The 12397-nt window shown below is 32.7% G+C and overlaps 1 protein-coding gene across 1 annotated transcript; it reads right to left on the bottom strand.

The window, feature by feature from the left end:
- Positions 1-647: 647 nt before the first annotated feature.
- On the bottom strand, positions 648-9993 carry LOC100246702 (uncharacterized). Its single transcript, XM_002285512.5, has 12 exons — positions 8801-9993; positions 7404-7606; positions 7105-7302; positions 6883-6954; positions 3785-3880; positions 3339-3418; positions 3116-3191; positions 2562-2772; positions 2179-2375; positions 1813-1918; positions 1579-1668; positions 648-1449 (listed from the first exon to the last, which is right to left on the bottom strand). Exons 1-12 carry the CDS (start codon positions 9312-9314, stop codon positions 698-700), a joined length of 2595 nt encoding a protein of 864 aa, XP_002285548.1. The 5' UTR covers positions 9315-9993; the 3' UTR covers positions 648-697.
- Between the last annotated feature and the right edge of the window lie 2404 nt (positions 9994-12397).

Raw genomic sequence — 12397 nt, 5'->3', positions numbered from 1 at the left:
CATAAAAGAAAGAAAAATGAAATATGATGATAATGATAGTAATAATAATAAGATTACCATTTGAAAAACAAACTATTAATCTTAAATAGGATTTTTTAGACACAATGTTTCCAAGGTTTTTAGGAAATTAAAATAATAATTTTATTTGGATGAGATTTTTAACTCTTATGAAATTAAAATAAAGGAAATTGTATTTGAATTAATAAGAATAAATATAAGAAATGAATAATAAATTTATTAAATTATTATAAGACTTTATTTCAGAGCAAACTTAAATATTGATAAGAATAAACATAAAAATAAATGAATAATTTATTAATTTATTATAAGACTTGATGTTAATTTTGATATAGATGGTGTATTATTAAATTATAATTTTCATTATCGTTTTTTTTAAAAGCAATGAAATTCAAATTTATAAAACATTTGATAAGTTATTTTTATACAAATAAATAATATAATTTACATGATATCTTCTCTCTAAGAAAATAAATATGATTTTATCTATTAGTATAATCATTTAATAAATATACCATCTCTTAAGAGTCACAATGCCTTCTTCCATAACTCCCACCTTAATCTAACGAGCTAGTTCAGCCAATATGCAGAGTCAAGTTCAGAAGAAAGGATTTTTCAAGTGGTTGAACTTACTAGAAAAAGGAAAATTATTGTATTATTGGACTAGTACTAAAAAATTTTAATCTTGGATATTAAAATACACTGTATAAGATTCATCTCTCAGACCCAGTAATGGTGTCAGAAGAAAATTCCTCTTCATCCCTTTTGCTACGAAACTGATAGGATGATACTGACTGATACCCTCTTTCAGTATAAAACTGGTTGCTTTATTAAAATCTTCATCAGATGACCCAGACTCAGATAAGGACTTGAGCTTAATGCTTGTACCTGAATTATAATCGATACCACTGTACACATAGCAATCCTTCTGGCTTTCCGACTCCAAAGAAACCGTTCCATCCTTTCCATCCAATCCTGCAACCAAATGGAACAAAGAGCCCTTACCAGCCGCAGAATTCGCAATTCCAAGGTTTTGATTTGTTCCTTGTTGCACTACCACCATTCCCGGCAAATCAATTGGTTCTAGCATCACTGATTTGCCAATAGCATCTTTTGGTGACAAAACTTTCAGAGAAGTTGCATCTTTTAGGACGAGTCTGAAAGTTGCGTGTAGAGAGGCATCCGTGCCCTCTTCTGGAAACTTCTCCATTGTTATCGACTGGTTAGAGTTGGAGAAGACAAAACTTGAGTTCCCAGATTCTTGGGACAGAGAAACCAAGCGAGAATTGTCAGAGGCGGGAATTGGAGTTATCCAGTCCGAAAGGGAGGTAGCTGAACCAGTTTTGATGTCCCAGTCATCACTAGTTAAACCAGCAAGAAGGTACGGGCCGTATAGTATAGCCTGAATAGAAGCATACTTAGGTCGATCATCTGAATTTCATTCAATAGGATTTGTGAGTTATAAATATGCATAAAAATTCATTTGCTTTTTATTAGAAATCTATACTGATATGGAAGATTTAATGTGGATCAGCATAGGAGATTGTCCCAGGATGTTACCTTTAATAGCCTCTGTTCTTAGTCTAATGGGCAGCTGAAGGGTCAATTTATCACCAGGGCTCCAGTTTCTTGTCAATGATAGGAAACTACCTGCATCAAGAAATCTCATGATTTACTCAAAAAATATATAACCAAATTGAAAAAAAGATTACTATGGTACAAAGAAAGAACATGCTAAACAATGTATAAATGTAAAGAAAAAGGAATAGAAATGATGGTAGTTCAAGTTCACACTTGGAGCTGGTACAGGCAGATCCTGAGCATTAATTGAGGCTTTGGCACCACTTGAAGAAGCCCAAACTGGTATCCGCAAATTTATGGTAGATGATTGGCCTGCCCCCTGCATCGCAGATGTGCAGCCAAAACCAGTCACATAACACGATTCTGTACATAACATTCCATTTGGTTGTAAAAGAAGAACGGTTTTACTCTAATCTTTTATCAGTTTGCATGTTCCTTGTCTTAGTATGTGATGAGATTAAGAGATGCAAGAACTAATTACTTCAAAAAAAAAAAAAAGATTATATCAACTGCTATGTTGCTCATACATAAAATTAAAGTCTGTGTAGCTCATAAGATATATTAGTTGCTATATAATACCTCCTTTGGAGTAAATGTCAATGTGGTTCGAAGGTAAGGATCCCATGAAACAACAGGATCTACTTTTTGATTCAGCACAATCTGTCCAGATTTCCAGTCAAGTGAGCTTGATATGTATTGGATGATGTAAACTTCGGGACTTTTTCCCTCTTCTTCAAAGTATATGGAATCTCCTAACTTCGAGAATGATTCAATTCCTACAGGGGTAGCAAGAAGAAACTATAAGATGTATGAAACCCTGAAAAGAAATAATATCAGAGACCATAAGCCAACAGAGATAACATGCAGAGAATATCAGGCTGTCTGAATTCATTTAGAATCAAAAGGAAATTGAGAAAGCAAATCCTCATATTTGAGAACATAATATATATATAAGTCCAGACCTGTCCCATAGCAGCACCAGAAAGAGTCAAACTTCGTCCCCCATCCATGATAGCTTCGGGCCTTGGAATCTCCACGACCTAGAGGGAGCATGTAAATCATTACTCCAGGATCTGTTCCTCTTTGGATGCTCAAAACACCATTTGTCAGGGCGCGCTCATAATAATCTGCATATACCACTTCTTTGGTCCATCTAAAGAGGTGGCGCGAAACCTACAAAATCAAATGTCAGTTTGTCCTTGAAAATGAAGAGAAGACTTTTATGGTGATATAAATAAAAATCACGCCTTGAGCTACACGTTCATAATAAAAACAAATAAATAAATCATGGTAAATATCTACTGAAACTGAACTTGAAATTGGGCTTCAACATCATGATTTCTCAAGTTCTGAAAAGATTTTTAGTTATCGTGAGAAGTCATCTTAGAAAAGCCAAATGTAGAAGGATAAGCCCACTTCAACGCATTTATCCGTGCATTGAATCCAAAAATAATCTTCCACAAAACAATCAAAACTGTGTCTACATGCCCTTCCTAAAGCACTTAAGAATATTCACCTTTAGCATGTTATAAGTTGTGCATGATTCTTCATTCTCCCGCTGAAGTGTGCTTGCCAACCTCTTTGGATCTGACCTACTCGTAAGATCAATCAGAATGATCAAAACAATGCAGGATCATAAGAGTGTGAAGGAAAACCAACAATTACTTAGACAAACACGCGATAATTTTTCACATTATTTTTATTTACTACCCAATCAAATTACAGATTAGTATTAATACCAGAACTCTCCAACTGATGTCCCTCCGGTTGCATAGCTATGAGAGGAGTTAACAATGTCCATGAAGAATGTCCCTATTGCCTGGCACACAATTATAGAACAAATAGAATTTCAACTTTTTTTTTCTTTGATGAATTACACATTCAAATTTTCAAACAGAAGTTATACAATTAATTAATCAAAACTTAGAACTTGAAAATCGAAAAGCGAAGCCTATGCCATTACTTATTCTAAAGGAATCAGACAAGGTGGCAAGTTAACAACAACAAAATTGAATTCTCAACAAAAGGTCTAACTACTATTTTACCATTGAGTATAAACTCAATACCACATAAACTAAAGGAGAGGAATCACATAATTATTAGGCACACACATTAGCAGTTTAGAACACATTTGATTTTGTTCAGTATATTTGAAATGATCCATAATTTATTTACAGCAACTCACCTTGTAAAGTGGATCACCAGTGACTTCATACCGCATTTGGGATCCAATAACAACTGGGATATGTGTATTGGCATGAAAACCAGATATGCTATCAGCCTACAAGCAAAAATAAAAATATTTTGTGATGTAATGCTGAAATGGAAGGAAGCTAAAAAAACAAGAAAAAATATATCAAATGTGGATATACTATGACCATATCTTGATTTGTGGTTTAAATTCAATAACTGCAAAAATGAATCAACCAATCAATTCATAAACCCTGTTTGAAGATGATCTAGAACATGTTAATGAATTTTATTATTATTATTATTTAAAAAAAAAAAGTATTAGCTACAAAACATGTAAGAACAGCAACAGAGCTTCACATACAGTTTACTTACCCTACACATTAGGACACTTCTCAATTAAATTTGTTGGAAAAAAAGGTGATGAATAGTGAACTATCTTAACTGAACAAAACTCAATCCATCAGCTTTGGCTCTCTGTTTTGGCGTTGCCTACAACTTCAAAATTTAACAATTTTACGCTACACCATCAGTTCAAGGAGCAGAAAAACAGAGCTTTTCGTGAAGTTAATTTTTAAAACCCAACTAAATCTTTCTTCCAGCATGAATTCCAACTCTCCTTATTGAGCCTTTTGATAGGCTCCAACTGTATTCAGGATTCCCATTCCTGAGGCCAGTTACTTGGGTAGTGAAACATAAAACCATAAAAATAATGAGACACATGCCCTTTCTAATCCTTGACCATTGAATGACAGAATATGATCTATGACATTCTGATTTGGAAGCTCTATACTAGGTTAAATTAACAAAAGGCAAGGAGTCATAAAGAACAATTTGGCAAAAGTCTCTCAAATTACCAACTTAATGATGATTTTGGAAGTCTTTTATGGTGTTGCTTCATATATTCTTGTTTTCTTTTTAGCTAGTTCCAAATTTATAAAGAGGAATGACCACAGTACAAGAGTTTTAATGCTAATATTTTAGCATTAAGTTGTCCCATTCTAAGATCGAAGTTATTTATTTGTTATTTTGATATTTTTCACTCATAGAAGTAATCTTCAAGCCCTGTAACCTCAAAACTCTTTATTCCCAGCTTCCTAAGAAGCTGCTTCTTTCATATTCCAAGATTGATGATGCGTTCACTGTTTAGTAAGTTAGAGAAATTTTTTCCACTTCTTACATATCTTTTAACTGCAAGTCTGCAACTTCTAAACAAAATTGTTTTACTATTTTTTTCCTGCAAGTATAATCTGTTTTCTCAATTATCCCAAGAATATTTATTTAAATTTAGAAGCCAGTTGTGAGTTTACAAGATTTTGGGTCCTCAAATAGTAGTTATTCAATTTTATCCACTCATTCTTTAGAACTCGCTTTTCATCTTCTTTGTTTGTTTTTGATAGGTAAATAAGCACATAGACCAAAAACAAGCGCATCAAAGTATATATGGAGAATATAAATAGCGCCAAAAGGCAAGCAAAGGGAAAAGAGCAACAACAAAGCACCCTCTGAAACAAAGCACACCCTAGTCGATCTTCTAACGGGCATACCAAGTCACTTTCCACAGTCCAACAAAGCACAGGTAATTTTCCTCACCCTCCTAACAATACAGGAGAAGAAAATTAGCATCATTTACCAATTGCAGTAATTTCCAAACTTGCTAATCATTTACCTTCTGCCCTCTTGTATTTACAAAACATTCCAACTTCCTTAGTTCCCTTCCAAATTTTGAAGGAGCGTTCTTCCTCCTCTTCCCACCCTCCTAGACCCTCACCTCTTTTCTAGCCTTCATTTTACAGAGGAAAGCCAAAATCTTGGCCTCAAAACCTACTGCCGGCATGCCCAACCAGTTGCTAAAGGCTGCTAAGTAGCTTGAAGACCAATCCTCCAGAGGCATCTCCTCCCTTGGAATCAAACCAAGACCTGCTCCCTCTTCCCTAGCCGTCCCACTCTCCACAGCATCTTTTGGCCATGCCTCAACCTCTTCAAACTCCACCAAGGTTTCACCCACCAAAACCATTCTTAAAGGCTCACAACCCTCTCCCAAGGGAGCAACTTCCATACCTGCCTCATAACCCTTCAAGTTGAGACCATCCCAAAAAGAGAAGAAGAAGCTGCCAAATTATCAATATAGATTGCCCCTGCCCAGCACAACACACAATAGACTCACTAAGGTCTGTTGCTTGCCTGATAGACTCATCTTCTTCTTGAACATATTATAGTGAAACATCTAGTATTCCCCCTCAATCCTAAAACAGTACCACAGACTAGTGTATTTTTGCAAGAAAAGAATGCCATCAATCTATATTCTTGAAAATCATAAACTTATTAACTGTGAAGTCCAGCTGAGACAAACTACATTCCATCAAAAGAAATTAAAAAATCATCTCTACTCAAGTAAACTACTGCTTATAATAAACCAGCAATTTTTCTTGGTCAGGAAAACATCCTCTGTTAATTATTGATTAAAATGACCCACCATTGTTACCTTCCATGGTTATATGCACAATCAATATGCTACAGATAAACCGAAAGTAAACATGTTGCCAAATATATATGACTGATTAACTGTACTGATTACTTTCGGCTAGAGCACTCGCTTTAAAAAACATTTCTTTCATGTAAATATCTAGACATATTATCATATAAAATAAAGGCATCTTTTGGTTTCTCTTTTATCTCTTAAAATTTTCAACTCAAATACCTAACATAGTCATATCATTAATAATATATGCAATAAAAGAAATAGACAGGATGAAGTAGAATAACTTACAAGATATAAATGAAAATCCTAGAATTTCTTCTGTCAACTCTCCCATATCCCCCTTGAGCATCCACACATATTGCATGTGGAAACATCTCTAGTTTACTAAAAATGATCTCCAATTTCTTTTCTTGTACTTTTTCTTATCTTGAATATTCAGGAATAATTATTCTGACAAACAGATTATTTAGAAAATCTATTACAGGAGCTTATGCACCTTGATAGACCTAAAACAGTACACATCATAATACATCTTGATTCCCAAAAGGAAGAAATGAAAAGTAATGAAAACACACCCACATGCCATAAACAGAAATGAAAAGTAAAATTACCTGTACTGCAAGCAAACCTAGGAAGCACGGTTTGTCAAAAAGGTGAGCCAACACCAAATGTTTCTGATCTCCCTGCACATAGTGACACAAAAGAAGCTCATGCAAAACCCAAAAATCAATAAAATTTGGCAGATATAACCATATGCTACAGGGATTTAGTAAATCAACACCTGATCATTTACAATTTAATTACTAGAACGATATCAGACATGAATTGCATACCGTTATGCTGTATAATCTGTAAAGAACATCATTCATGCCACCAGTTTCTTCATTAAGAGACAACCAGTGTCTTTCAAGACTGTACATCGTTATCACATTTTGTACACGCTTGTAGAAGTGCTCAACCATCCATGTCATCATTTTTAAAGCTTGGGAGTTACCAGCAAATGTATATTGATCTAAAAGACCTGCCAAGATCTGTCAAAAATACAAGACCGGAGATTGATGATTTTACTTCTTATATTCTGAAACTATGAATTGATTGCATTTACAAAAAAACACTTCAAAAGTAGAGCTACCTTGTGTATGGTGTAATAAGGAGCCCAGACCGGCTTTATGGCTTCAAAACGGTCAAACAGCTCTGATGGGAAAGCAGATAGGTATCCCGTACCCATTTTTTCTTGACAGGTTGCAAGAGCAGAAACCACTGCAGACATTTTCTCTTTGAGAGTATCATTGTGAGTGCTGGCCCACATTTGCGCTGATGCACTCATGTAGTGACCTTCAAGATGAGAAAAGCAACTTATTAGCCAAAAAAATATCTGGACTAAAATTCCATTACCTAGAAATGCCGATGAAGGTGATACAACTACTCCAAGGTTTAGGACCAAAAAGCAAATGAAGACTCAGATTATTGCTGACCCAGCCCCAGAAAAGGAAATTAAAAGAAAAAGGATTGACCGTTTCAACTGAAGGACTACTTAAGTTTTAGAGTAAAGGATATGAATCTAAGTTTCAAGATGAATGGACTTTGGGGAAGTAAGTCACGCACAGAAGCCACAGATGTAATATCAGCAATGACACTTGAAGTCTGAGGAGACATTTCCATGGTAACATAAACTTGGAAATTCATATAAGGTGACCAATATGTGGGACAAAAATCACTACCACCAGAGCTCAAAGGAAAGCTTTATGCCAATGGTAGCTGCATGCAAGACCCAATATATAAAGGATGGGGAAACAAAAAAATAATCATTTCAATGGGAAAGGGTGTAGTGGGGTTCTTAATTTAAAAACCAGCATTATATAATATTTCAAATAAGCACAACATGCAAATATTCCAAACCAAAAATATTAAAGATTAGACTTGAAAAATTGAATGCTTGGAAGCAGATATAGTAAAGATTTGATATTAAGTATCATCTCACCCCTAATAAAGAAAACAAAATGAATATTTTTTGCTGAAAATGCATGTTAAAACAAATATGAAAGAAGAAAATACACTATCATGTATTGTACATCCATTTATTCCCCTGCAACTCAAGCAGCTAAAAACCATTTCTCATAAACTAAAAAGGTGGCAATCAGCAGAGATAACTATACTGTTAAAACTTCCAAAAAAAAAATCAAGTAGAAAGCATTAGTTATTTTACCAAAGAACTTTTCTTTTTTTTTTTCCGAAAAAGGAAGGTAAAGTAAAATGGGCAGCGGCAATAGTATGGTGTTTGAGTAATCATATTTTCTCAATTCTTCTTGGGCATGTTGCATCTTTGATTCCAATTCCATCAGCATTCCAGCAAAACTAATAAGTTTTGCATCTAGGAAACAAAAAATCCTACAAAATCCCACTCTTGCTACTGATAATCTAAAAGTATCACACTATGTTTAGAATTAAAACCAGTAAGGACATAAAGATTGCAACAGAAGTATTAAACCCGTAATAGAACAGGACTAACAAGTAACAAACAAAACTGACCTACAAAATGACCCCGAAGTTCAACATTAGGGGCCTCCCAACCTCCATAGGGCAATCCAGGAGTCGACAAACCCGCTGTTTTCCGGAAACTCCACACAAGTCTATCCACATCCAATATCAATAAATAATCCAAATTGGTCTGCTGAGCCCTCCCATGTAAAGAATCAGAGTCCAATCTCACATCATGTAAAGACATTTCCTTGAGGAAATTTGAATTTGACCCATCATAATTCTTCATGTTTCGATACATCATAGCCCAACTGAACTCATCCTCTTCCCTTAAAAGCTTCCTGGGAAGCAAATTCGACCAAGCCGAATCATCTGTATGGATCAAATGATAATGTTGAAACATCTCTGCCTTCCATGATTCATTGTTGGAAGCCAAGAGCTCATATCGAAAAGAGTGTGATGAGAGCTGAGTAGGAACGTTAGTGCACTCCTTCCCCAAAACACACCCACATAACACAAACGCAAAAACAACAATCAACACTTCACTCAACACAAAAACCTTCATCTTTTCCAATAAAAAACACACAGAACCTCCCCAAATTTCAACAAAAATGAGAGAAACAGAGATTTTAAGTTCAAATTCTGATAAGAAGATTCAACAATTGACCAACACTTGATTTAACACAATCCCCATCTTTTTTCGAATCGAAATCACACAGAAAACCTTCCAAATTCCACCGACATTATGAGAGAAAAGAAGAATCTTAAGTTTCAAACTCAGGCTGTTTAGCTAAGAAGAATGAAGAAGTGCTTGAACTTTTAAGCAAGAGGCAAAATATATAGCAATGAGAACCCAATAATTCACTGATTTCTCCCCAAAAATACGCACAAACAGATGGAGAAAGATCCAAAGAAACGAAAAAGTATGAAAGGCATGTGAGTGTAGAGTATAATATACACAAGCAAAGCACCGAGTCCAAAACTTTCAAGCAAGAATTAGCAAGTCCCGTGAAAACTAAGAATAATTGTTCTGGTGTAAAGTAAAATCATCCAAAAGAGAATTGACCCATTTGAATACATAAAATATTTTTTGGGGTACTGTATTATGCTAAGGAGATTCACGGATTGGGTGTCGTTTTGTTGGGTTTGACTGAGAGGTGACAATGAAAGCTGTAAAAATTTCAGAGAAAAATTTTGTTTTTTTTCTTTTACGGAACTGAGAAGGGGTTTTGGGCAAATGGGTAATGGGAAATTTGAGAGACTTCTCCATCTTCTTCTTGAATGGAGGTAGCCGTGAATGGCGATTGTTAGTGTTTCTGTCACAGCTGAAGTGCTCTCGTGACGAATATTTCTTTCTAAAATATTTGAATAATAAATATTTAAAATATTATCCTTTCCATTATCACAATTATATTTATATTAATTGTGGAATTTTCCCGGCACCGTAGAATTTTCCTTATATTAATAGTTATCACAATCATATTCTCTTGTCTCAAAATTATTATTTTTTTTACAAAAAAAGTGATTTAGATTTGAAAATAATTAATATAAAATTTTTAATTATTGAAGAAATAAATTTTAAAATTTGTTTTAAAAAAATAATTTATTATTTTATATATTTTTATCCTTAATTAATTTTTGATGAGATGACTAAATTTGAAAGGTATATTGACATGTTAATATTGTATAATTAAAAGACATTAAATAAAGTTATTAATCTAAAAAGTTTACTAAAAAATAAAAATAAAGTGGTTTTTGAATTATACCTAATAAATATAATCCAATAAGTGTTAATTTATGCATAGGACCTATTTGGAAATCAATTTTAAAAAAAATATATTTTAATTGTTTTTACTTGTTTCATAAAAGTTGTTTTAAGAAATAATTATATAAACATGTACAATAAATAAAAATAAAATATTACATATAAAAACTATTTTTAAAATATTAAAAATATGTTAAAAACATTTCAAATAGATTTATATTCTAAAAAATTAGAGAACAATTTTCAAAAAAAAAAATTTAAAACCATAGTTCAAAATTATTTTAAAAAACAATTAGCAACATGCTCACGTTTTTTCAATACAAGCCCATAGAAATTTAAAGAAAAAATTATACAAAATGAGTTTTGTTGAATACAAATAAGTTTATTTTATAAAAATATATTAATATCTAAAATTAATAATTTAAATTAACAAACAAATTTTTTAAAAAATCACTAAAATATTAAAATTTCAATTTTATCCCAAGCCAAAATAGAATATAAAATATAGTACAATACGTACCTAAAAGGAACCCCCACACTTTCTAAAGGCCAATTTTTAACTTAGAAACATCCTAAGTTAAGATTTGACAACTTTATGGAGTTCATTTTAATAATCAAAATCCCATGACAATTTTTTTTTTCCAAAGGATAATATTTTTAATATGGGGATGGTACTTTTGATAATTATTTATAAATAAAATATAAATAAACATATCCCCACTATGTGGAGATATGTAAGGTAAGCCACTTTGTCATTTAGATGTTTAAGACAACCTAACTTTGGAATTTTTAATGATATTATTTCTTCAAATGAATATATGATATAAATGTTCATAAATGATTAAAAATGATTTTTTTAAAAAGATTATATCCAATGCAAAAAGTTTTCAAAATGCTTTTAAAATCTTCAATCTTTTGTTTTTCAAAACACTCAATATATCTAAAAATAACCCAAATTTGCATTAAAAAATAATATATTTTTATAACAAATTCTCCAAAAAAAAAAATTGGAAACTTTTTTTTTAAATGTGCTTTTTCAATTAAAAAACTTTTTTCTATTCTAAAAAAGAGAAGATATTTCGAAAAATAGTTTTCAAATAAATCCTATACATTTTAATTCTCAAACTCTATTCTACTGGCTTATTTGGATGAACTTTTGAAAAATTAAAAACCTTTTTTAAATTTAATAATAAATTTTGTTCAAGGAATTTATAATTTTTAAAATCAATATATAAATAATAAAAATGTTATTTTTTACAAAAGCATTATTTTGACTTATATAAAAATATTATAATATCTATATTATCCTTTAAATATTATGACTTTCACGTGACAACTTCAACTTCGCCCATATAGCCTAAACAGAAAGGTATATATAAGAGTTGATATATATAGTTATACTTATAGGTAACATTTATTACAAAGAAATTCAACTTGATGAACCATTTTACTTGTTAGTTAGCAAAAGTAATGTCAGCTCCATTATGAATTGAAAATAGAATCTGCCCAATTTGCCTCCAACTGTGGGAATGGGGTTGCCTAGTTGGAAAGGTGCAGGCACCATCAAAATTATTCAGCGAGTTTAAGCCAGTGGGACCAGAAGTTATGGCTCACCCATCCAAGAGTACCATACAGAAGTTTCAATTATCAAATAAAGAGAGGGAAAAAGTAGATGGCTATTGGCCTATGTGGTATCATGTGATGTGTCAGTAGGGGATGCATGGGTCCAAAATACTTGTACACCCATCACATTAAGCCTCTACCCTCTGGGTTTTGTCCAACCTCACTCTTTCTGTCATCACACTAAATTCTAGTCATTTTGTTTTCTGCATTTATTACTTCTTAGTTGTCTATATATGTAAGTATTTGGTGGCCTCCCCTTT

The sequence above is a fragment of the Vitis vinifera genome, chromosome 6, assembly GCF_030704535.1.
Source record: "Vitis vinifera cultivar Pinot Noir 40024 chromosome 6, ASM3070453v1".
NCBI classification, from domain to species: domain Eukaryota; kingdom Viridiplantae; phylum Streptophyta; class Magnoliopsida; order Vitales; family Vitaceae; genus Vitis; species Vitis vinifera.
The sequence above is the reverse complement of the archived record's forward strand: the minus strand, read 5'-3'. Positions and strand labels throughout refer to the sequence as shown.